The following is a 26,024-nucleotide window of genomic DNA, read 5'->3' on the forward strand; positions in this document are numbered from 1 at the left end:
AGGTAGTCTGGAGGGCCAGTATGATATTGCATAGAGGAGAACAGGACTGCTACAATGTAGGAATGAAATATCATACAGGGGTTGTCTGCGGAGTACAGGCTGCCATAAACAACAGCGGCTAGCCTGTAGCTGGAATCTGGGCAGCGCTCTAGTTCTGCCCTGTCATCTGCCCAGAGTTATCTGCTGCTACTATAGGACTGGCCAGATAATACAATAGTCAGCTGATGTCTGATCTGGCCCTTCCGGGGGTGAAGCGTGCCCTTACTCTGTACCATCGCCACACATCCCATAGTACTCTGCACCTGCCTCTGATCCAATCACATAGCTCCTCCTTGGGCGCTCCTTCTCCCCTCTCACAGCAAGCAGTTACATAAACATCTATCCTATCATCTCTTCTCCTGTTCTCTCCTATTCCCCCTTATTCCATCATCTCCCTTCCCTGTCATCCCTTCACTTCCCCCTCCACTCCTCTCTTTTCCCCTCTTCCATGGTGTTCCTTTTACTTTTTTGCAGAATGTAGTGTGATAGACATAGAGAGGGATAAGCTGCAGCTGCATCCCCTCCCCTTCAGTGCTCATTCTCCCCTTTCTATGCAGTTTCATAGACACAAACAGAAGTTGCAGCTGCATCCCCCTCCTCTCCCCTCCTCCCTGACTTCTATTAACTTGAGAAGACACAGATTTTGGACACTGAAGAGGTTTCGGAACATTGAGAGCCTGCAGACAGGGGGAGGGTACAGACTACTGGGAGGTGAGGGAGATGCCACTTGTACCTGCCTATTGACGGGTACAGAGTAATAATGGTCTTAGCTGGTAGGTGCGCTAGCACAAGGGTAATAACTAGGTAAATATGGACTCCCTCTTACTTTAGCAATATTAGTGCAGACTACATTGCAGCAGCATTTTAGCCTGACCTGATGTTCAGACTGTTAGCCTGGTTGACTAGGAGGCGCTAATGAGCTCTTCTATCAGTGTCCTCTGTAAGTGTTTGCAGGTCTTGGTCCACAGTGACCACCACAGTGACCACCTCCTTCAGCTTTTTCACCCAGATTATTACAACCCCTTAAAGCCATCAGGTCCTGACACTTACTTCGGGGTGCCCAGTGCTGATACCAGCCCAGCCTCAGGGTGCCAGCGGTGCCCCCAGATTACCCCATAACATCTTAATCTGGAGTCAGAGCTATAATCCATGTAGGATATAAATTGATGTGATGACCTCATCGATACATTGTATCATTGGTGACTAATACTTGTACTTGCGTTGTTTATGTATCAATCACACCCCGACCACGCCCGGATCTGACACCTAGACCTTGTTATACCGTAAGGGTGAGAACCCACTGACCCACCAGTGCCGACACATCACTGACCCTATATCATGTGACATACAGTCACACACTCCAGAATTAAAGGGTAACACTGAATTTGGGAAATATTACATTTTAGGTCCAAAATTCAGTGCGGAGCCCTTTTCTGTTATAGCTTTATACTGGTCAGAACTCCAAATCCTCTGCAGACACACAATTAAAGGGGGTTTCCAGAACCTTAATATGGATTGCTTGTCCTTAGCATAGGTCATGTATATCAGATCGCTGGGGGTCCAACTCCTGAGACCTCCACAGATCAGCTTTTGGAGAGCCTGCAGGACTTGGGTGAACGGGTGGCGCTTCTACGTGCAGTACCAGACACAGCCACTACAGAAAGTATGGCACTGTTCCTGGTAATGGAAAGGCTGCAGCACTTGTCTGAGACCTGTGGCCCCTTAAGAGAGTCAATAGGGGGAGTTGGACCCTAATCTGATATTGATCATCTATCCTAAGCAGAAGCATATTGGACCTTGGAAAACATCTACATAATACAGTGCATTCCCAATAGCTAGAAGACTAACCATGGAAACACATGAGTCTGCATAGACGCTGTATACACAAAACGGCAGATTAAAATCAAGGCTACTCGCAAGATGTGTTGATTTTTTATTTCAGATGCAACGGAGCAATAAAAAGGGGGTTGCAAAAGTGTTCACACCCTTAACAATATATTAGCATGGATCAAAAAATAGTTGTCTTTGTTCTAAGCCAATGAGAGCAAAGAGGAGGGGCAGAGTAACAAGTGACCGCCAAATCAGACTACACGGGGGACTTGTTTGTAGTCTGTGACCTTGGAGACACACCGGTCTGCATAGAAGCCGTGTACGCAGAATGGTAGGAGATTTTTCATCAAGATTATTTGCGAGATGCGTCCACTTTTTATCTTGGATCCACTAGATCAATAAAAATAGGGTTTGTAGACTTTTGCAACCCCATTGTGTGTCAAAAAATTGTGTTGTTGAAAAGGAACCAAATGGAGCAGAATCAGACTACACCGGGCTTGTTTGTAGTCTGTAAGTGTGGAGACACAATGATCTGCCTAGAAGCTGTATACACAGAACGGTAGGTCTTGGTATGAGGGATAGAAATGGTTAAAAGGAACATAGTCTAGTTGGAGAAAAGAAATAATCCAGATTAAGATCAGGTGACGTTTTTGGCTTTCGTCCCATTCCAAAGTAAACTTTTGCGCAACGGGAATGCGGCAAAGTCCCAGGAGTAGAGCTTAGCGAGCTGCCGGAGCTGCTCCTCGGTGAGGACACGGAACAAGTGATTGGAGAGCCACCGCGAGGTTATCCTGTTCCTTTGGACAATGGGTGGCAATGTCACCGATTCCGGTAACCCTATCCTCCTCAGGAGATGCTGCAATTCAGCCTCCAAGAAATCCTCTATCACAATGTAGTCATATTGGACAAGACAAGGGTGACACAGACTGAGGACCGAGTTGGGCGAGAAGCCATCCACCCCGCTCTCCTCCAGAAGGATGTCATCTATGAACTCTTCGAAGGTGATCTCTCCGGCATCGCCTTGCATGTAGAGGGATATAAGCCTTTCAAATGGATCCACCACAAAGAGAACCTTGGTGTACGTCCGAAGAAGATAGGTCAACGTGTCCGTGCTGTAGTTGGCCAACTGGTCAATACTGTCGTCTACAGGTAGGGGGTGCTTTACTGTAACATCAGGTCTGCTCTCCATGGCTATCACAAAGTCATCCCAACCATCGATGGGAACGTCTTCTGGCTTACAGTAAAGCGTCATGAGCTTGTGGCTTACCGATATGCCGGTTAGAAAATAATCCGCCGAGCCCGAGGTGTTCAGACGGTGCAATTCTGGATACCGGTTACAAAAATATCTCAGCTGCTTCTTTCGAAGTTGCTGGACGTGAAGAAAGGAGTCTACGGTGATGGACGTCCTCCGCGGCTCTTCTCTCACTTCTGCTGGTCAGATAACAGAGAGGTTGAGAGGAGACAAGCAGAATATAACAGGAACGCTAATAGGACATCACATACAAGAGCAGCTCAATAAATTAGAATATCAAAAAGTGACCCCCATATATTATATTGAGGCAGATGGAGGGGGCGCCGATGAGCCGCGCTGGGGATTATGGAGCTTGTCCTATCTAGGTCCATGAAAACGGATGGAAAAGGAACCCGCCATTGACATCAATGACCTCCAATACAGATCAGATCCCCCTGTAAGGCCTAAGAAGCCGCATTTTAGTTGTGATCATAAGGAAGCAAATTTGTATTCTCTAGACAAGTCCCCCATTGTCTGGAGATGAGTAAGTGACTTGTCTATAAGTATACACCGGATTCGGCTCATCGCCTCTCGCCTGTGCTGGGACTTTCTAGGTGTGACAATTCTCTGTTTCCTTCTTCCTGTAAACTCAAACCCAACTACACAACACAAGTCCACGTGCAGGGGTCACATGACTGAGACAGCGTGTCCTCAGGTAGACTGGAGCGCAGCATGAGTCATGTGATCGGCGTCCTCGCTTCCTACTGTACAGGGATCAGGCTGCTGCAGACTATTGCACAACCACAGATGTTTACAACTTGCAGTGTTATGCTACATGCCACAAGTGCTACACTTCATGCCACCAGGGCTGTGTTACTACCTGTTACCAGGGCTCTGCTACTACATGCCACAAAGGCTGCACCACTACCCGTCACCAGGGCTGCGCTACTATCCGTCACCAGGGCTGCGCTACTATCCGTCACCAGGGCTGCACTACTATCAGTCACCAGGGCTGCACTACTATCAGTCACCAGGGCTGCGCTACTATCAGTCACCAGGGCTGCGCTACTATCAGTCACCAGGGCTGCGCTACTATCAGTCACCAGGGCTGCACTACTATCCATCACCAGGGCTGCACTACTATCAGTCACCAGGGCTGCGCTACTATCAGTCACCAGGGCTGCGCTACTATCAGTCACCAGGGCTGCACTACTATCCATCACCAGGGCTGCCCTACTATCCGTCACCAGGGCTGCACTACTATCCATCACCAGGGCTGCACTACTATCCGTCACCAGGGCTGCGCTACTATCAGTCACCAGGGCTGCACTACTATCCATCACCAGGGCTGCACTACTATCAGTCACCAGGGCTGCGCTACTATCAGTCACCAGGGCTGCACTACTATCAGTCACCAGGGCTGCACTACTATCCGTCACCAGGGCTGCGCTACTATCAGTCACCAGGGCTGCACTACTATCAGTCACCAGGGCTGCACTACTATCAGTCACCAGGGCTGCGCTACTATCCGTCACCAGGGCTGCGCTACTATCAGTCACCAGGGCTGCACTACTATCAGTCACCAGGGCTGCGCTACTATCAGTCACCAGGGCTGCACTACTATCAGTCACCAGGGCTGCGCTACTATCAGTCACCAGGGCTGCGCTACTATCAGTCACCAGGGCTGCGCTACTATCCGTCACCAGGGCTGCGCTACTATCAGTCACCAGGGCTGCGCTACTATCCGTCACCAGGGCTGCGCTACTATCAGTCACCAGGGCTGCACTACTATCCGTCACCAGGGCTGCACTACTATCAGTCACCAGGGCTGCCCTACTATCAGTCACCAGGGCTGCACTACTATCAGTCACCAGGGCTGCCCTACTATCCGTCACCAGGGCTGCGCTACTATCAGTCACCAGGGCTGCGCTACTATCAGTCACCAGGGCTGCACTACTATCAGTCACCAGGGCTGCACTACTATCAGTCACCAGGGCTGCGCTACTATCAGTCACCAGTGCTGCGCTACTATCCGTCACCAGGGCTGCGCTACTATCAGTCACCAGGGCTGCGCTACTATCAGTCACCAGTGCTGCGCTACTATCCGTCACCAGGGCTGCGCTACTATCAGTCACCAGGGCTGCGCTACTATCCGTCACCAGGGCTGCGCTACTATCAGTCACCAGGGCTGCACTACTATCCATCCGCCACCAGGGCTGCACTACTATCCATCACCAGGGCTGCACTACTATCCATCACCAGGGCTGCACTACTATCCGTCACCAGGGCTGCACTACTATCAGTCACCAGGGCTGCGCTACTATCCATCACCAGGGCTGCGCTACTATCAGTCACCAGGGCTGCACTACTATCAGTCACCAGGGCTGCACTACTATCCGTCACCAGGGCTGCACTACTATCCGTCACCAGGGCTGCACTACTATCCGTCACCAGGGCTGCACTACTATCAGTCACCAGGGCTGTGCTACTATCCATCACCAGGGCTGCGCTACTATCAGTCACCAGGGCTGCGCTACTATCAGTCACCAGGGCTGTGCTACTATCCATCACCAGGGCTGCGCTACTATCAGTCACCAGGGCTGCGCTACTATCAGTCACCAGGGCTGCGCTACTATCAGTCACCAGGGCTGCGCTACTATCAGTCACCAGGGCTGCACTACTATCAGTCACCAGGGCTGCCCTACTATCAGTCACCAGGGCTGTGCTACTATCCATCACCAGGGCTGCGCTACTATCAGTCACCAGGGCTGCGCTACTATCAGTCACCAGGGCTGCGCTACTATCAGTCACCAGGGCTGCACTACTATCAGTCACCAGGGCTGCGCTACTAGCAGTCACCAGGGCTGCGCTACTATCCGCCACCAGGGCTGCACTACTATCAGTCACCAGGGCTGCACTACTATCCGTCACCAGGGCTGCGCTACTAGCAGTCACCAGGGCTGCACTACTATCCGCCACTAGGGCTGCACTACTATCAGTCACCAGGGCTGCACTACTATCAGTCACCAGGGCTGCACTACTATCCGTCACCAGGGCTGCACTACTATCCGTCACCAGGGCTGCACTACTATCAGTCACCAGGGCTGCGCTACTATCAGTCACCAGGGCTGCACTACTATCCGTCACCAGGGCTGCACTACTATCAGTCACCAGGGCTGCACTACTATCAGTCACCAGGGCTGCACTACTATCAGTCACCAGGGCTGCACTACTATCAGTCACCAGGGCTGCACTACTATCAGTCACCAGGGCTGCACTACTATCAGTCACCAGGGCTGCGCTACTATCCGTCACCAGGGCTGCGCTACTATCAGTCACCAGGGCTGCACTACTATCCGTCACCAGGGCTGCACTACTATCAGTCACCAGGGCTGCACTACTATCCGTCACCAGGGCTGCACTACTATCAGTCACCAGGGCTGCACTACTATCAGTCACCAGGGCTGCACTACTATCCGTCACCAGGGCTGCACTACTATCAGTCACCAGGGCTGCACTACTATCCGTCACCAGGGCTGCACTACTATCAGTCACCAGGGCTGCACTACTATCAGTCACCAGGGCTGCACTACTATCCGTCACCAGGGCTGCACTACTATCCGTCACCAGGGCTGCACTACTATCAGTCACCAGGGCTGCACTACTATCAGTCACCAGGGCTGCACTACTATCCGTCACCAGGGCTGCACTACTATCAGTCACCAGGGCTGCGCTACTATCAGTCACCAGTGCTGCGCTACTATCCGTCACCAGGGCTGCACTACTATCAGTCACCAGGGCTGCACTACTATCAGTCACCAGGGCTGCACTACTATCCGTCACCAGGGTTGTGCTCCATGCCACCCTCCCTGCAGACACCATGGGATGCCAATTTGACACAAAACCAAATGATCATAGAATTCATTTTGTCATCTCAATTGACGTTTGTGACATTTTGGTTTATTTTGGGTACAGAATTCATTTTGGGTCACAAAACCTATTTTTGAGTACAAAATGTCATCTTGTCACACAGAACACTATTTTTGTGTCCAGAAATTGATTTAGACAAAGAAAGCTAATGTTGTTGTACAGAATGTTCTTATCTGTTACAATGTATCAGTTCTAGTATCAGACTCCCTGTATTTCGGAAGAGACCCTTGTGTGCCAAGCAGGGGCCAAAACGGTGACAGGGAGACATGGACATCTGCCCAGATGTGACATCTATCCTGGACACACCACAGGGGCCGTATAGCTAAGGGGGCCAAGCTCAACAGCACAGCATTGCCCCCTCTGTACAGTATTATATACCATTATGGGTAATTTGGGAAGGGGCAGGGCTGGATACTAAACTCTGCTTTCCTGCAGCCAACAGGAGTACAGACCCCCGAGTATAATAAGTAGAGCCCAGGAGAGGTGATGGCTCCTGGCGCAGCTCCCCGTTCTCTATGCTCCTTCTGCCTGAGGTCGGTGACCAGTGATTGGGTGTTAGGGGGCATATCGGCATTGTTGTGGGCCACGACCCCGACATTACCCCTGAGGCCCTATCAGCAATCTCTGATGTCAGGTAGAAGGGCCGAAGAGAACAGGGAGCTGAGCCAGGAGCCATCACCTCTCCCGAGCCTCTGCTTATTATACTCTGGGGTCTGGAGAGATCTCCGGGTATGATAATAGCAGTGTCATTTAGGACAGGTTTGGCCCAAACTAAACTGGACGAGTTCCCTGCAGCGCCGCCCCTCAGGAACTCAGCAATCTGCCGCAATGGCAGGTGTGGCCCTGGGACAGGTAATAAACACTAATACCATTCACTGACAGCAAGCAGAGACCTGGAAAACCGATGAACTGAAAAATGGAGTAGAGTCGGGTGCAGTGACGTCACACAGGGCAGGGGGCGGGGACGTCACACAGGGCAGGGGGCGGGGACGTCACACAGGGCAGGGGGCGGGGACGTCACACAGGGCAGGGGGCGGGGACGTCACACAGGGCAGGGGGCGGGGACGTCACACAGGGCAGGGGGCGGGGACGTCACACAGGGCAGGGGGCGGGGACGTCACACAGGGCAGGGGGCGGGGACGTCACACAGGGCAGGGGGCGGGGACGTCACACAGGGCAGGGGGCGGGGACGTCACACAGGGCAGGGGGCGGGGACGTCACACAGGGCAGGGGGCGGGGACGTCACACAGGGCAGGGGGCGGGGACGTCACACAGGGCAGGGGGCGGGGACGTCACACAGGGCAGGGGGCGGGGACGTCACACAGGGCAGGGGGCGGGGACGTCACACAGGGCAGGGGGCGGGGACGTCACACAGGGCAGGGGGCGGGGACGTCACACAGGGCAGGGGGCGGGGACGTCACACAGGGCAGGGGGCGGGGACGTCACACAGGGCAGGGGGCGGGGACGTCACACAGGGCAGGGGGCGGGGACGTCACACAGAGCAGGGGGCGGGGACGTCACACAGGGCAGGGGGCGGGGACGTCACACAGGGCAGGGGGCGGGGACGTCACACAGGGCAGGGGGCGGGGACGTCACACAGGGCAGGGGGCGGGGACCTCACACAGAGCAGGGGGGCGGGGACCTCACACAGAGCAGGGGGGCGGGGACCTCACACAGGACAGGGGGGCGGGGACGTCACACAGAGCAGGGGGCGGGGACCTCACACAGAGCAGGGGGCGGGGACGTCACTAGTCTTTACCCTGGTTCTCATTTCAGCTTGTAAATACTTTGTATCAATCCCCGGAGCCCCAGAATCCTCACCTGTCTGTACAGTCACCACCTGCAGGCGCGGCCCCTTCTTCGCCATCCTCGTCCACAAGTAAATAATTCCCAGCACAACCAGTAATATCGTGAATCTGGTCAGAAACTTCATGGTCAGGTCCGTAGAGAGTAAAAAACGTCTGTCCGCAGAGCCGGCTCCCCTCCCCCTGTGACCAGCAGACAGAAGGTTAAAGTACAGTTTACTCTCATGTATCCAGCACAGAGATACAACACAGCGCCCCAGTGTAACATGTCACGGAGGGGCTCAGAGACCACCAGATACAAGAGAAGCCGCACCCCTGGAGTATCTGTGGAAGGAGCAAAGTCCCCCAGCAGCACAGAGTATTTCAGGAGAGGAGTGCAGTGACCTCTTCTCTTATACAATAGCCCATTCTCATTCACTGACAGTAAGCAGAGATCTTGCAACAGTGAGAATGCAAAATACATTAGATACATTCAATGCATACATTAGATACAGTCAATACTTAGATACAGTAGACACGTATTAGATCTAGTATGCGATACAGGATGACACTGCGATCTTTGGTCATGTGATATTGGTCACGGTCAAATTAATCAGGTAACCTCAGCCTAATTATCATTAACAGTCCAATAATTACCTGCCGCTCAGCTTCATGGCTGTGTGTACAGTGACCAGTAGGTGGCGCTAGATAACAAGGATTACCCAGGACTGATCCTGAAGAACAAACTGATCAAGTTCTAGAAACATTTCATAACTCACATAGCACTCCATGTAGTCACATCACAAATGTTGTATATGCACTAGTCACATCCAAAGCAGCACTAAAACTGTGCAGAATGATAAAGGACTATAATCCCGAGCCGATAGATTTCTTACTATATCTTTATAGCTCAGTCTTTCTGATCTCCTGCATAGAGTTCAGTGATAATATACTAGTTACCTGCAGCCACCACTAGGGGGAGCTCATTGCATTCTGTGTTATTATATACAGTATACAGCAAGTTATGGTTCTAATTTTTTTTTAATTTCCAATAGTCCAGTAAAAATCACATTTCTTGTAGCGGTATTGAAATATTACAGCATTAGAAGGAGCAGACTCTCAGAGAACATGGCAGTAAGACTGAGAATCTGAGGACTGACTTGTGAGCAAGCAAGTACTACGACTCTGTCAACTCCAGACTCCTCGGGACAACTATGATCTACCTGCTGGGAAACAAACCAGGGACTATATTTACAGCTGCCAGTGGTAGAAGGTTGTAGTTCAGCGTTCACTCCAGGGCTGAGGTGGGGTACTGTAACCTGACTCTTCCCTTGCTCAGGTGCCTGTGATTACATTAGTTTTCAGGCTCTATGTTCTCAGTACATCTCCCTGTTTTTTGCTGATCTCCTGGTTTACTCCTCTCTTGCCGATTTGGCTTTATCTGTAACCTCTCGGACTTGACCGTGATCCAGACTTCTGATAGTTTTCTGCTATTATTTTGGCTATTTCTGCACTCTCCTGACTTGCATATTACTCTCTCTGCCTGTCATAGGTTTTCTGGTTTAGTCTTTGGCCTGTAAGTGCATCGGTTTTCTGGCATCTTTGCCGAGTAGCCAAATCCATCCTAACTAAGGAACTTACCAGGGACTATATTTACAGCTGCCAGAGGGGGGAGGAGATCAACAAGGAAATTATTAAGGACTCTACACCATCCACTACCCCTCGTGGCCTTAGTGCAGAAGTTTGTGCTCCAGAGCTGCTCTTCTTACAATTAAACCCAGTCTTGTGCCACCCAAACTTCTACATGTATACAATTTTAGGTGCCCACTATATTAGGAAGCCTGTACTTTATGGCAATGCTGAAAATATCTTGTTCCTAAATCGTAATATAAATCTGTTCTTGGAAAAGCTGGGTGACCATCAATATAGTCGCCATTACATTTCTACCTGTCACCCAGCTTTCCCATAAGCTATCCTGATTACGGGAATTATTTTGTCTTGTAATGGACTTGTCACCTACGAACCCCTTACAGACCCCGAAGCTTTGCCGCCGAGACCCCCTTTATCCTGTTTTCTCATGATTAAGTCTTTTATTGTTGAATTTCTCATCCTGGCAGGAAAATAATATTACGTTTTACAAGGACATCAGGATGTGCGGCCTCAAACACAAAGACACCGGCCAAGTCCGAGATGACATCTAAAAATACTCCTTATAGTCTTCATTTATTCCTTATTTTAAGAGTCTTAAGTCAATGAACATGTGTTCACCTTATCTGCTGGAACGCGGCCCGAGAAGCCGATCCTGGACGGCTGCGTGTTCATGACGCAAAATTCTTCACATAGCTCTCGTCCTGTGTAATGTGGGACATTATATAATGGACCCAGGTCACTCACTGTATAATCCCCCTAGGTCACACACAGTATAATGGCCCCAGGTCTCACACCATATAGCCAGGTGAGTGTGTCACTAGCTGGGGAAGAGATGACACTAAGGGCCTCTATGGGCAGAAGGCACTGGTGGAGACTGGACCCCCCCCCCCCCCCCCATCATGGCAGTGGCGCCCTCTGATGGCGGTGGTCTCTTTCAGCAAACAGTGCCCCTTGTCGGTCAACAGCCCTATAACATTTGCAGTCAGAGTGCCCCTATTGTAATAGTCACAGCACTGCCCCTATAGTGTCAGCCATACACCCACCTATTACATACATGAAAAGGACCCCCCGTCCCGTCCCGTATATTATGTCGGCCGTGCTTGTCGTAGACTGTCCAGTATATAAGAGATGACTAATGTCAGGATTCTCCATGTGGTGGCATATCAGTTATATGAGGACCCGGAGTGATGTACAACACTTCGTTCTATGGTGGAATCAGTCCGGCATCTCCCATTACATTACAGACCAGTCTATAATATAGAATGGAGGCAAAAAAAAACGTACGCCTGTGATGTCATCAGATAAAGTCACCCGGCATGTAAAGAGTCTCCAGCTAATCTGTAGGATCATTCCTGACCCGGCCCTACAGCTCTCAAGTGTCTGATTTATACAGATAGAAGTCACAGGACCGGCTCTGCTACATAGTCAGACTACCTGAGGGTACGGGATAAGGCAAGAACAAGACATGCAGGGAAAACAGAGAGGTCACCCAAATTCAGAGCCCAGAAATAGATACACTGTGACCAGGGGGCCCTAGAAGACGAGACCCACCTTCCTGCTACACTGCACCAAATACTCAGCTGTGAGGGCCGTCTACTACCAAAGACTCTCTGCCCACATCCCAGACTTCATATCTGCAGACGAGAAGAGGAAACTCTACATCCTACTGGGAGAAGAAGAGGCCACTGTGGAGATCGCAGCCCAATACGTGTCCAGCTGTCACCAAACAAGAGGAAGATGAGACTCCACGGACTATTATACCCGAACCCCCCCCCCCCCATACCCACCACTCACCCATCCGTATCCACACTTTACTAGCTATGGCAATGCCAAATATCTATTCGGACGTGCCAATAAAGCTTGTTTGATTTGATTTGATTTGATACAGCAGAGCCAGGCAGGTCATTCAGATACAGCAGAGCCGAATGTAGATACATAGATAGATAGATAGATACATAGATAGATAGATAGACAGTCTCAGTCATGATCTCCAGCGTTACATTAGGTGCGTTACCCTTCATGACATCTCTATAATGTCGACTATCACGATGACATCATAGCCCCTCTGTTCTAAGCAGTGACATCACACCCTGCACATGATATATGGGATATATAGGATAATATTTCATACACTATAGATGCTGCTGCTATCTATAGGGATCTCGGTGTCACTTGGCTATGATGTATGTCATTGTCTGTACATGGCGCGGGCAGGAAGGATGCCTCCATCTTGTGCTCAAATACAATACACTTTATCTTCAGGTCTGAAGTCCTGAGAAATTTTCTGTCCAAAGAAAATAAACGACTCTAAAAATGTCGTCAGGTTTGCACGAAAATATCCATCCTGGAAATAGAAGAATTTACCCCAATATGAAACCCTACAACATCCATCAACATCAGCCACGGCTGGAGGCAGAAACCATAACAGGAATATGTCCCCCGCAAGACAGGAAATTCTATTTATACAGAAAATTCCATGAAAATACACAGAATTCTTTCTATTATTAAGTGTTCGGTTCATCCCTTCAGGTCTGGGGTCTCGGGCGGCTAAATCTGGGCTGTATATAAAGGGCAGAGGAATAGTGTACAGACAGAGAACGGTATATAGTGCGGAGAGTCTTATCTACCGCCACTAAGGGTATCCAAGTCCATTATAGTACTGAAATCAGCCAATGTGTCTGAACAGTGATTGATAGATAGATAGATAGATAGATAGATAGGAGATAGATAGATAGATAGATAATTAGATAGATAGATAATTAGATAGATAGATAATTAGATAGATAGATATGACATAGATAGATAGATAGATAATTAGATAGATAGATAATTAGATAGATAGATATGACATAGATAGATAGATAGCCCTATGAACAGAATATCTAGAAGTGATATAATATTGTATACTATATATATATATATTATGTGGAGTATGGGGATACTTTGTTGCACATTTTATTTACACTATATGGTGGTATTATATGGACGGTATATGTCAGCATTATATGGACGGTATATGTCAGCATTATATGGACGGTATATGGTGGTGGGCTGAAATTTTGAGACAGACAGTCCATTAATGTACATCATAGAGAAGGTTTTGCTGTCAGGGCTGAGATTCCCTTCTACCAATTCTCCATGTACTGTCCCTTATACCAATGATAGGTTGATGGGAGAGAATTGGAATGTGAGCGATCCCATGGGCAGACCCTGACACATCATGACGGTCTATGGCTGCCGCTCAGGTCCAGCCTCGTAGTCCATAAAATAACAGGAACTGCTTATCAGGGGCGCAGGAAGCCCAATTGCTAAGTGGAAGTGTTAGTTTACAGTTCCTGCTGCTGTCAGGGGCTGCTCAGGAATAATTCATGGCTTTTGTCGGGCGTCAGGCCCAGGCCTGGGAGGGGTGACCAATAAGGGAAAAAACAAGTGGGCTCCGAGCCCCTGCTATCTCAGTCCTGTCCCTCCCCGTGATAAGGATTGTAGCCCACAATGCAGTGAATTATTCTGCTTTTCCTTTTTCTGTCCATATGATGTCCAAACGGGCTATAAAAAGGCCGGACGGGCGTCTTATCTACAATCCAGGTGTTCCTGCAGCTTTATTTTAGACTTTCTTTTTCCGTAATTCATCAACTTGCTGATTTTTAGGTCGCGTTCAGGGTCTGCACAGAATTTGTCCAAAGATATCCATGATATGGTGTAATTCTGTCTACCTGCAGTCACCACTAGGGGGAGCTCAATGCATATGACCTCAATGGGAACTGTACAAACCTGTATTCATCAGGCTCCCCCTAATGGTGACTGCAGGTAACTGCTAAGCTATTGGGCCCCTTTCCTGAATTCTACTATAGACTATATCTGTCTCTGGGAAAGCTGTGTGACAGCCAATATGCCCATTATTACTTTTTCTACCAGATTCTATGATATCTATGAATGGTGATGTGGAGGATATGCCATTCGGGGATCTGGGATAGTTGAGTGGCCATGTAACAGAAGACATAGTTGTCACTCAGCTTTCCTAGGCTCCTGAATTCTTGACTCTCACAATTCATGCAGCTATTCCTGGTGAATCACTTATCACTGCAGATTTTCTATAGGAGACCAGAAAAACTCCACTGGGGATGTAACGGCAGCCATGTTGGTGACCACCCAGCTTTCCCAGAGGCAGATATTACTAAGAAACAAACTTGCACAAGTTTTCTAACTTTGTTTCCCATTTTGCATCTGTTGCCACCAGGAAACCACCAGCAAGTAGGTCAGTAATATCCATAGCGTCACATAACATGAGCCATCAGATGTGCGACCATTCATAGCTAAGGACTAAGAATAGCAGAGCTGTGTTTGCTGTCAGTGAATGGACACTGTAACAAACCCTCAGCAAGCAGAGATCTGGGAAATCCTCAAGTATTTCATGTAAGCATTATAATCTGCAGTGACTAACACCGCCATCATGCGTCATGTGTGGGAGAAGTTGGAACCAAACTCCTAATACCGCAGAATATAAACCTCGTGCTGCGGATTTTCTGTGCCTGGAAAAAAAAAAAACCTTTCATCTTCCTCCAAAACTATAACAACCCCCTACAGAGGGATCAGTATCGGAGTTCAGAGACAGATACTCGGATTGTGGAAAGTGGAAAAGCAAAGTCTCACTTCAAAGGGGCTCCATTTCTCTGATACAGAGCGCCAAATGGTTATCAGTCACCACTAGATGGTGCTTATGAGCAGACTGTATAGAGATGCCTAAATCTGTCAATATCAGTGTCAGACATGGAGCCCCAACATCAGTGCATGACAAGCACGCCATCGTCAGCTCCAGACGCGCTGCCCCAATATCAGTGCCGGACTCGCCATCTCACCGTCAGTATATGACAAGCACCCCATTGTTAGCACCAGACACACCGACTCAACGTCATTGCCAGACACACTTTTCCGAGTTCCCAAGACCAGTTGTAGACACCTACCCCAATATCAGTGCCAGTCAAATAACCTTCATATCAGCTGCAGACATGGTGATGCCAGCTCTCTGCACTTACTGTTGTACTACAACTCTCAGCAGACACAGCGACTCAACGTCATTGCCAGAGTTCCCAAGACCAGTTGTAGACACCTACCCCAATATCAGTGTCAGCAAATAACCTTCATATCAGCTGCAGACATGGTGATGCCAGCTCTCTGCACTTACTGTTGTACTACAACTCTCAGCAGACACCGCGCCTAGCTTACCTGTACTACACACTGTGCACTCCCTTCTGATACAGCTGGACCTGCCCATAGGGCGGACGCGCCCTTCTTCCCTACAACTTGATGGACTAACATGCACACCTGGCAGCCTTTCCCAGCCAATCCCCGGCAGCCCTCGCCTATTCCCATCTGCTCAGCCCTCAGTCCAGCACCTGAGCAGTAAAGGATCACAGCTTAGCTGGTTCCTGTGTATCGGCCTCTGGTCGACTTCTGACTCCATATTTGTCTGCTCATCCTGATCTACCTTATTCCTGACCTAGGATTGTCTTTGCCTATTCAATCTACACTGCCCACTCTGACCTGCAGCCTCTCTGCCCACCATCACTGACAATATTGCACTGCTCTCATGCCTGACCCCTGGTGTTACAGGCTGGCATCTCTCTGCTCTTTGGCCAGTTGCCACCTATGCCAGGACCACTGAGAAGTAGCGACCTGGGGGTCTCCCTGTAGAAAATTCAAGGGTTAAAGGGTGAATTCTTGGGGAGACTAATTAGACAACGTACTTGAGGGCAGCCCAAAGTCATATTGGTGGCATTGGTGCTAGACACGGAGCCCCAGCATCAGTGCCGGACACATTCCCTAAATGTCACCACCAACTACTTTCCTCCAACATCACTATTGAATGCCAATTTTTAAGACTGCCATTCTGTAATCCATTTGCCTGCTGGCACTTCCCGCCTTGGTCTCCACTCTCCTCTGTCCATTTTTGCAAAAAATGTAGCAAGGGGGTGCAGAAAGAGGAAAGTACCATATTGTGGTGTAAAAAAGGTGATGCGTGACAACTATTGACATCCATGCCAGGTTTCTGGATTAGATGGAATACTAAATTCCTCCCATTATTCTGATATAGTGTCAGCCACAGTGCCCCAATATCAATGCCCACCATAGCAGTGCCAGTCAGTGTACTATACGCTCCAGCCGCCTGCACTGTTCCCATCCCTGCCCCCCCCCTCCCCCCGACACTCACAGTCCTTCTATTTTAAGCCACTATAGCAGCATCTCTAAGAAATCTCTCGAAGGATCCCGAGCTTTATTTATATAAGGGGAAAAACTATTTTTATGGCACGAGTTCCTCTGGCCCCGAACCAAGGACAAAACTGCATCTCCGAGCATATAAATAATGTACTAAGACGTCACTGCCGCTCCGGTGACAGGGGGAGAAGCTACAGGGCGAGCGGGGTGTAGTGCGGAGCTTCCTCAGGTCACTGCGACTGACACAAGAACATCCTACAGCGAAGGAACCTGCGGAATATGTATATGGAAGTCACAGCGGGGGACAGGATGTCAGATAATGGGGGGACATATAGAATAACACACATGCACCAAGTGTCCTATGTCACCGAAATCAGCAGGAGGGGAAGAATTCTATAATACAAGGATTATATAGCTGTATACATCCTATATCTTCTTGTATATAGTGATATGGACCATGCTGGTATAACCTGGGTATCTCCTGTATATAATATATGTACAGCCGGTATAACCTGGGTATCTCCTGTATATAATATATATGTATAGCTGGTATAACCTGGGTATCTCCTGTATATAATATATGTACAGCCGGTATAACCTGGGTATCTCCTGTATATAATTATATATGTACAGCTGGTATAACCTGGGTATCTCCTGTATATAATTATATATGTACAGCTGGTATAACCTGGGTATCTCCTGTATATAATTATATATGTACAGCTGGTATAACCTGGGTATCTCCTGTATATAATTATATATGTGCAGCTGGTATAACCTGGGTATCTCCTGTATATAATATATGTACAGCTGGTATAACCTGGGTATCTCCTGTATATAATTATATATGTACAGCTGGTATAACCTGGGTATCTTCTGTATATAATATATATGTACAGCTGGTATAACCTGGGTATCTCCTGTATATAATATATATGTACAGCTGATATACGTTATACATCTTCTTGTATGCTGGGGAAATGTTATTCTTTGTGGGGGGCCATAAGGGCACACGATACCATATAGGGGCACTATACTGTGTACACAAAGAGACTGGATGGAATTGGGCAGGTAAAGGGGTTAGACCTGGGGCACAGCTTTGGGTGCTCGGTCTGTAGTTTGGAGGTATCTGACACATATTAGGAGGGGTCATTTATTGGTCTCCTGATATTGTATTGATATCATTCACTACTATACATATAATCTCGCTCAGAGTGGAGGGTTCAGTATTTTCTGTCCCCATACTATTATGTCTGGATCGGTTCTGGCAATGTTGTGTTCAGCCACTGTAAAGATAAGAAATATAAATAAAGTTATTCTTGCATTAGGGCGATATAATATAAGCTTTCATGGCTGCTGCAAGTACAATGATATATATATATATATATATATATATATATATATATATATATATATATATAAACATTTGCTATCCAGCCAAACGTCTCCACCATCTGGATGTAGAATTTTTCAGTTTCCAGAAAAGACAAATCATCTTGACATGATCTTCTGCTCTTCCATACACTGGGCCCCCAACCTCAACTCTACAGCATATTCTTAATAGCAGCGGTTATGGGTATTGCAGTGGTGTCCCATAGACTTGATAGGGATATATATATATATATATATATATATATATATATATATATATATATATGTGTGTTGGACATGCAATGACTATGATTAAGAATACTGTAAGTGAGCAGCGCAGCGTCCAGCATATCGGGAACTGGAGAACAGGTGATCTGTGGTTGTCCTGACATTTGGACCCCGTTGACCTAAAATTGATGGCCTATCTTAATGTGATGTAAATGGTGAAGGTGTGAGGACAGCTGCGCAAGCACCGCACTACCTGAACATGTCCTTGGAGATAAAATACAATGTATCATACTAGTATCAAAGTCTGTTCTACTCACCTCGGATACGTTCAGAGAGTCTCCGCCACTTTGTTTGAAATGTAAGATGGTACCCGAGCCTGTAAAAGCGATATATATATTAGACTAATATGTGACCTGTGACCTCTTCTCTTAATAACTATTTGGCAACTGATTTTAATGTGCAGGAACTGATGGACGGAGACACCGATAACAAGTTACTGTGTGTAATGGATTTACATGCAAAAACTTAAGGTGAAAGTGATGAGTCCCCCTCTATAGCAGATCTCAGTTGGCTGTTTGGGAAGTTGTTCAACTTCCCAAACAACTGCTGTACCCCATATACTGTACCTGTGGTTAACTCTAGTCCCAGGAACTTCAAATGAAGCCTCCTCCACCATTGGTGACCAAACTACATGACAGACATCAAGCTCTCCTGTGTGGTGTAGTATATAGAGGACCTGTCCTCCCTCCTGTGTGGTGTAGTATATAGAGGATCTGACTGTCCTGTGTACTGTACAGTGGCGTAACTACCACTGAGGCAGCAGAGGCAGCTGCCACAGGGCCCGACACGTCAGGGGGCCCGGGCCCCCAACGTGTCAATTTGAATTTTTTTTTTTAACTTCTGCAAGAATGGGACCGGCCCCGGGGGGCTGGGGGCTAACTTGAAACTTTTTTTGATGGGGGGGGACGACATCTCCTAAGGCCAGGGCATCTCCGCTGTTAACTCTTACAGCAGAGATGCCGAAGCTCGCTATTACATACCCGGCATCCGGACCCTCCGAGTCAGAGGCAGAGTACTGGAAAAAAGGGTCAAGTTAGCCCCCGGCCCCATACCTTTAAAGTTGCAGGCCGGCTCCTGCGCGACGAGCTTGCAGGAGCCGACCTGTTCAGATGACAGCCGGGAGCCTAATGAAGGCTCCCAGGCCTGTCATCGCTATATTACTATTGCGGCTGGTCTCTATGACCATACGCAATAGTAATGTATAGAATCTCCCATAGACGACAATACACTTGTATTGCCGTCTATGGGACTTGCAATCAAATGATTGCGGGTTCAAGTCCCTGGGGGGGAGGGGGGGGGGGGGGGTTAAAATAAATAAAGGTACTTTTCAGTTATCATCATTGCAGAAGGCAGACAGCGGAGGACTGCAGCAGAGTCGGGGGACAGGTAACAGTGTTTTTTTATGTTTTTATTCCCCCGGGTCTCCGATTATTATACTCTGGGGTCTGAAAAGACCCTAGAGTATAATAATTGTTTATGGGTGTCCACAATGGGGCATAATACTGTGTGCAGGGGCCACTGAGGGACATAATAGTGTGCAGGGGCCACAAAGGGACATAATACTGTGTGCAGGGGCCACTATGGGGCATAATACTGTGTGCAGGGGCCACTATGGGGCATAATACTGTGTGCAGGGGCCACTAAGGGACATAATACTGTGTGCAGGGGCCACTATGGGGGATAATACTGTGTACTGGGGCCACTATGGGGCATAATACTTTGTGCAGGGGCCACTAAGGGACATAATACTGTGAGCAGGGGCCACTAAGGGACATAATACTGTGTGCAGGGGCCACTTTGGGGCATAATACTGTGTGCAGGGGCCACTAATCGATATAATACTGTGTGCAGGGGCCACTATGGAGGATAATATTGTGTACTGGGGCCACTAAGGGACATAATAGAGCGCGCAGGAATGCGGAGGAGGGGGTCGGTCGGGGAGGGGGGACAATGTCAAAAGTTTGCCATGGGGCTCCGCCATTCCTAGTTACACCACTGTGTGTGTATATATATATATATATATATATATATATATATATATATATATAGTACTGTATAATACTACACTCACTAAACAAGGTCTTCATCCTCGTCATGTCATACATGAAGGTATCGAACTTCACACTGAACTGAACCTTGAGAAATCTTTTTGCTATGACCTCCATTGTCTTGCTATTCACATTAATACCTGGAAAATAGAAAAAAATAATAATGAATAATAATGAATGTGAAAAATGTTCTTCTTTCCATTCAGGTATTGTAGGGGCGGGGTCTGGGTGTGGTCTGGGCGGGGTCAGTGCGTGGTCTGGGCAGGGTCTGGGCGGTCTGACATATTTATTATCATTTAGCCCCAGCAATGGCCTACATTATTCTCCACGTCCACTGGTTCCTAGTCTGTAGGTTTTGGTCTGAGCACATCTGACAACAGGGGGGTCCTTGATGTACAGGACGTGTAGATGAGGACGCTATAGGATGTGCCTGGGGGGTCCCAAATATTTCACCAGTAGGCCACAAGAAGACACCAGTATTATAAATGGCTGCACATTCAGAGGTGGGTTTGTCATTTATGGGTCCCTAAGCAATTTTATGTCTGAGGGACCCCCGATAAAAATTTTATGCCACCCTTTACCAAAACTGTTTGTTCATTTGCAAAATATCAAAATATCTCCCATTGGTTCTCACACCCTATAAGGCCCCGCTACAGCCCCCTTTTACGGCGCCCCCACTAGGTCATTACTTATTATGCCAACAGGTAACTCCAATATTCACTGACCTATTCCAGCTCTGGTTCAGGGCATCCTCCACTGTGGCCTCCAGGGGGCACTGCCCAGTACATGAGGGCGCTAAACAAGGTCAGAATGTGACGTCCAGATGGTGACAGAGTCCATGCCACCCCTGTGGTCCAAGGTCAAGCAGGACTAGATGGGAGCTGGGGTGGCTGAGTTAAAGACCTTCTTCGTAAGAGACTGTTGCAGATTCCTCCAAAAATTGTCCGAGAGAAAAGACCTGCACCGAGGACTTGGTGCAGAGACCTGCTGGACCCCGTTATGGTGACCAAATAACGGAGAGCATAGTGCAAGTGTGAATCCTGCCTAACTGATGGAACATACCAAGACGTAGATTCCAATTTTGTTTTCATTAAAAAAAAAAACAACTATAATGTCACCACTGCTGTGGGGCCTCCCCGATCTCCAGGGCCCCATGGAATTGTCTTGGTTACATTATGGTCAAACATACCCCTGGGCATATGGTAGATTGTAGGGCCCAAGCGGTAGATATTATTATTATTATGTCTCACTTTGATGCTCTATAAAATGATAAATAAACCAATGTATTTCCATCTTGCAAGTCATTACATGGATTGAAATTCTGATCCATACAATACAAGATGTTTCTTTTTTTAGTAGGAAGTATGGGTAGAGGATATGGTTATGAGGTATTGGTAGGGTAGGGGGTATGGGTAGAAGGTATGGGTAGGAGATATGGGTAGGGTAGGGGGTATATGGGTAGGAGATACAAATACGACAAATACAAATGTGCTTTATTAGCATTACCAAAGAAAAACATTTGGTGTTGCCAAAGCAAAGAATGGTTGGGGGGGGGGGGGGGTTGTTTGGGGTGGGTAAGGGGTGTGTGGGTTGGGGGTAGGAGGTATGGGTAGGGTAGAGGATATGAGTAGGAGGTATGAGTAGGGGATATGGGTAGAGGTTATGAGTAAGGGATATGGGTAGAGGTTATGAGTAGGGGATATGGGTAGAGGTTATGGGTAGGGGATATGGGTAGGGGATATGGGTAGAGGTTATGGGTAGGGGATATGGGTAGAGGTTATGGGTAGGGGATATGGGTAGAGGTTATGGGTAGGGGATATGGGTAGAGGATATGGGTAGGGGATATGCCGGTCTGGTCGTTTACCTGTTTGTTCCAACGCATCTCGCATCTCCGGTACACTGACGCTTCCTCTATTATTGGTGTTCATAGACTGGAACATGTTCTAGAAAGAAAAGGAGAAAGAATCCGATCCTGTGACAATCTAGTAATATAGAAGACACTCATATAAGAACGATCCGGGTACAATTACCAGATTGTTTTTGACCTTCGACCAGATTGTGCTGTTTCATCCAGATATAATCATACCGTTCATTCATAGATTGTATTCTTTTTAATGCTTGCTGCCACCTGCTGTCCTTTTTCTGTATGACAGCCTGTAGTTAATTCTGTACATGCCTTCACTTCCTGGTTCAGGGTAACTGTTTCCTGTTTTCACTTATCATTAGTCTCCATTTTCTCTGGGAGAGACACCCTTGGACTGAGCAGCAGAAGGCATCAGTTTTCGACCACACATACTCACACTCACTTATCACAAACTTCACTTATGAGTAGTTGCTCACACTTGCTGTACCATCCTGATTGTTACACCTGTATTCCTGGAGAAGTGCTGCATTTCCATCATATGCTGTATGTCCAGTCTTCCAAATAAACAAGCCTGAACTTCACCATTCCTGATGTGCATCATCTCTCTGGACGCTGAGCAACATGGTCCTGTCTGCCCTGCATTGAGGAAACGAAGGTAGGACCTCTCCCAGCCCCTATCCACCTGCCACATCTTCATTCGCCTCATGTGGGGACAGAACAGTCGAAAGCTGCCTTGAAGCCCGGCCCCAACCTGTAGTAACCCCTCTGCCTGCCCATATATCACAACTCTGCTCTGCTAAGAAACTGTCTGCAGTGTCACCCTAGTCTGCATTGTGTATAGAGACTCTCTGTATGTTATACAACATTGATGCAGATTGTCGGACTGCAATACCCCATGATTCTCCAAAACAGCTTGGGAATCTTGTCAGAACACCTTAATTAAGCTGCACTGCGGTTTCCAGGCCCCAATTCAAAAGTCCAGTTTCTTAAAGAGACAGCGCACCTTAAACCAAAATGGCCGAAAAGGACTCTGCATTGTCTCCCAGTGTTGAAACAGATCAAATACAACCCGATACTGCTTACCATGAAGAACGGGAAGTAGAGTCAGCACCAGAAGCAGGCCAAGACTCACGACCTGTACGCTCTCTTAAGCCAACCATAAAGGTCCTTGAGAACTACCATTACATGAAGGATGAGTTCAATGACAACCTGCATGACCTATGGGAACGAGTCACCTCCCTCATGTCAAGCATCCAACGCCACAAAAATGATGCAGCTAGCCTACAGGACACTATAAAACGGCTAGATGCGACCCATGGAAGGTACAAGAGGTTATCCACAAGGTACGCTGCCTTCCTAAAAGACTCTAATATTGATGAAGCCTTATCAGAGCTAAGCAAAGCAGATTCCACAAACAGAGAAAGGGATGCTGCTGTGCAAGATGCCAAAGATAAAGCAGAGCTCCATATCACTTATCTGCAAGAAGCCAGATCTAACAGGTCAGGCTCATCCAAGCACTCTTCTCGATCATACAGATCATCCTGCTCAAGAACTTCTGCCCTCAGCGACAGAATTCTAGAGGCTCGTTTAAACGCAGAGCGATCCAAACTAAGACGTTCCTACGCAGAAAAGAAAGCAGAGGCAGAGGCAAAAGCCAAGAGAGCAGAGGCGGAGGCAGAAGCCAAGAAAGCAATGGCAGAGGCAGAGGCAGAAGCCAAAGCAAAGATCCTTCAAACAGAAATGGAGGAAAAAATTGCATTAGCTGAAGTAACAATACTCGAGCAAGCTTTGAAGCAAAACCTCGACCCAATTTGCCTACCACCACTGGAAGAAGATGATCCAGCCGTTCGTACCAGAGTCTACGTACAGAGACAGATATCTGCAGCACATGCCTTCTCCAGTGACATTCTACCCGACAATGTGGAAACATCCAAGTCAGCCCAACCTACGGTGCCAGTGTTACCCACAGCATCTGCAGAGACCCAAGACCAATGCCATAATGTGTCCCCTCAGGAGCAGCAATCATCACAAGACGACCACAAGACGCATTCCAGCCCATCTCCACAGTTCAAGCCGCAGTCATCGAAATCTCCAGAGGTTAAACCACAGCTCAACCCTGCAGCGACATCATTCTACCCAGGAGCAATTCACCCTTTCACGCCACACAGCTTATACGCCCAAGGAGCACCACAAGCTAACACGGCAACAAGGAGTGAAGGATCAGACATGTCTGAATTTGCCAGGTTTATGGTGAGCAGAGAGCTGATCAGTACCAGCCTCTCAAAGTTTGATGATTGTGCAGAGAACTACAGAGCCTGGAAGGCTACCTTCAAGGCCGCCATTGCCGACCTCAACCTATCTGCGGAACAGGAACTCGACCTTATGGTTAAATGGTTGGGTCCTGACTCCTCAAACCGTATCAAAAGTCTTCGGACCGTCTATGTGGGGCAAGCGGAATCAGGTCTCGCTGCTGCTTGGCTAAGACTCGAAAGAACCTACGGTAGCGCTGAAGCCATAGAAAGGTCCCTATTCAAGAGACTGCAAAATGTTCCAAGGATCAACCTTAAGGAAGCCCACAAGCTTCTGGACTTGAGTGATCTGCTTATGGAGCTGGAACTTGCAAAAAAAGATCCTCGTCTGTCTGGATTGTGCTACCTAGACACCGCCCATGGGGTGAACCCAATCGTCTCAAAGCTGCCACATAGTCTGCAAGAGAAGTGGGCGGTATGTGTCTCCAGGTACAAACGGTCACATGATGTCACCTTTCCTCCATTCATTCAATTCTGCAAGTTCATCGACGAACAGGCCCAAATGAGGAATGACCCTAGCCTAGACTTCCTGGAGTCTAACACCGCAGCCACAGCAACATCCTCACCAAGGTATGAAAGCGTCACACATAAACGCAAGGATTTGAAGAGCAGTGTAAGTGTCAGAAAGACTAACCTGCCACTACCTGCGGTACCCACTGATAAACAGCACACTGTTTCCTCAAGAGATAAATCTTTCAATCGTGAGTGTCCCATTCACAAAAAACCACACTCGTTGAACAAATGTAGAGGCTTCAGGTCCAAAACTATGCTGGAGCGCAAGAAAATACTCAGTGAACTTGGGGTGTGTTTCAAGTGCTGCGCCTCTTTAGAACACATGGCCAAGGACTGCAAATCTGCCATTAAGTGTGAAGAGTGTCATAGTGACAAACACCCATCAGCTTTGCATCCAACCTCAGCCACCAGCGATCCAGCAGTCGCAGTTACCTCTAGTCCGGCTACAAGCCATGGCGGGGAGCCACAGGCTAACACCAAGTCTACCACAGCGGTCTCCTGCTCATGCTCAGAAGTATGTGGGGAGAGCCAAAGTGATAAATGTTGTGCTAGGATATGCCTAATCAGAGTTTATCCAGAAGGGCAACCAGAGAATGCAGTAAAAATGTATGCCATCATTGATGATCAGAGCAATCGATCCCTAGCTGGACCTAAGTTCTTTGAAGTCTTTGGAATCAAAGGACCAGCGATGCCCTACACTCTGAACACTTGCTCAGGCCGCATAGAAACTAGTGGCAGGAGGGCACAAGGTTTCATCGCTTCTCCCATCAATGGAGGCGTAGAAATACCCCTACCTACTCTAATTGAATGCGATCAAATACCAAACCAAAGGGATGAGATTCCTACCCCAGAAGCTGCGTTCCATCAACCACACCTAAGGCACCTAGTCAACGTTATCCCACCTATGGATACAGACGCTGAAATACTACTTCTGCTTGGCAGAGACAACTTAAG

At 48.1% G+C, this 26,024-nt stretch overlaps 1 protein-coding gene across 1 annotated transcript; it reads right to left on the reverse strand.

Moving 5' to 3' along the window:
* Positions 1-2,506: 2,506 nt before the first annotated feature.
* LOC142198450 (carbohydrate sulfotransferase 11-like) lies at positions 2,507-8,963 on the reverse strand. Its single transcript, XM_075269487.1, has 2 exons — positions 8,852-8,963; positions 2,507-3,300 (listed from the first exon to the last, which is right to left on the reverse strand). The coding sequence occupies exons 1-2, from the start codon at positions 8,961-8,963 to the stop codon at positions 2,507-2,509; spliced, it is 906 nt and encodes a 301-aa protein (XP_075125588.1).
* Positions 8,964-26,024: the final 17,061 nt, after the last annotated feature.

Source organism: Leptodactylus fuscus, chromosome 3 (assembly GCF_031893055.1).
Source record: "Leptodactylus fuscus isolate aLepFus1 chromosome 3, aLepFus1.hap2, whole genome shotgun sequence".
NCBI classification, from domain to species: Eukaryota; Metazoa; Chordata; class Amphibia; order Anura; family Leptodactylidae; genus Leptodactylus; species Leptodactylus fuscus.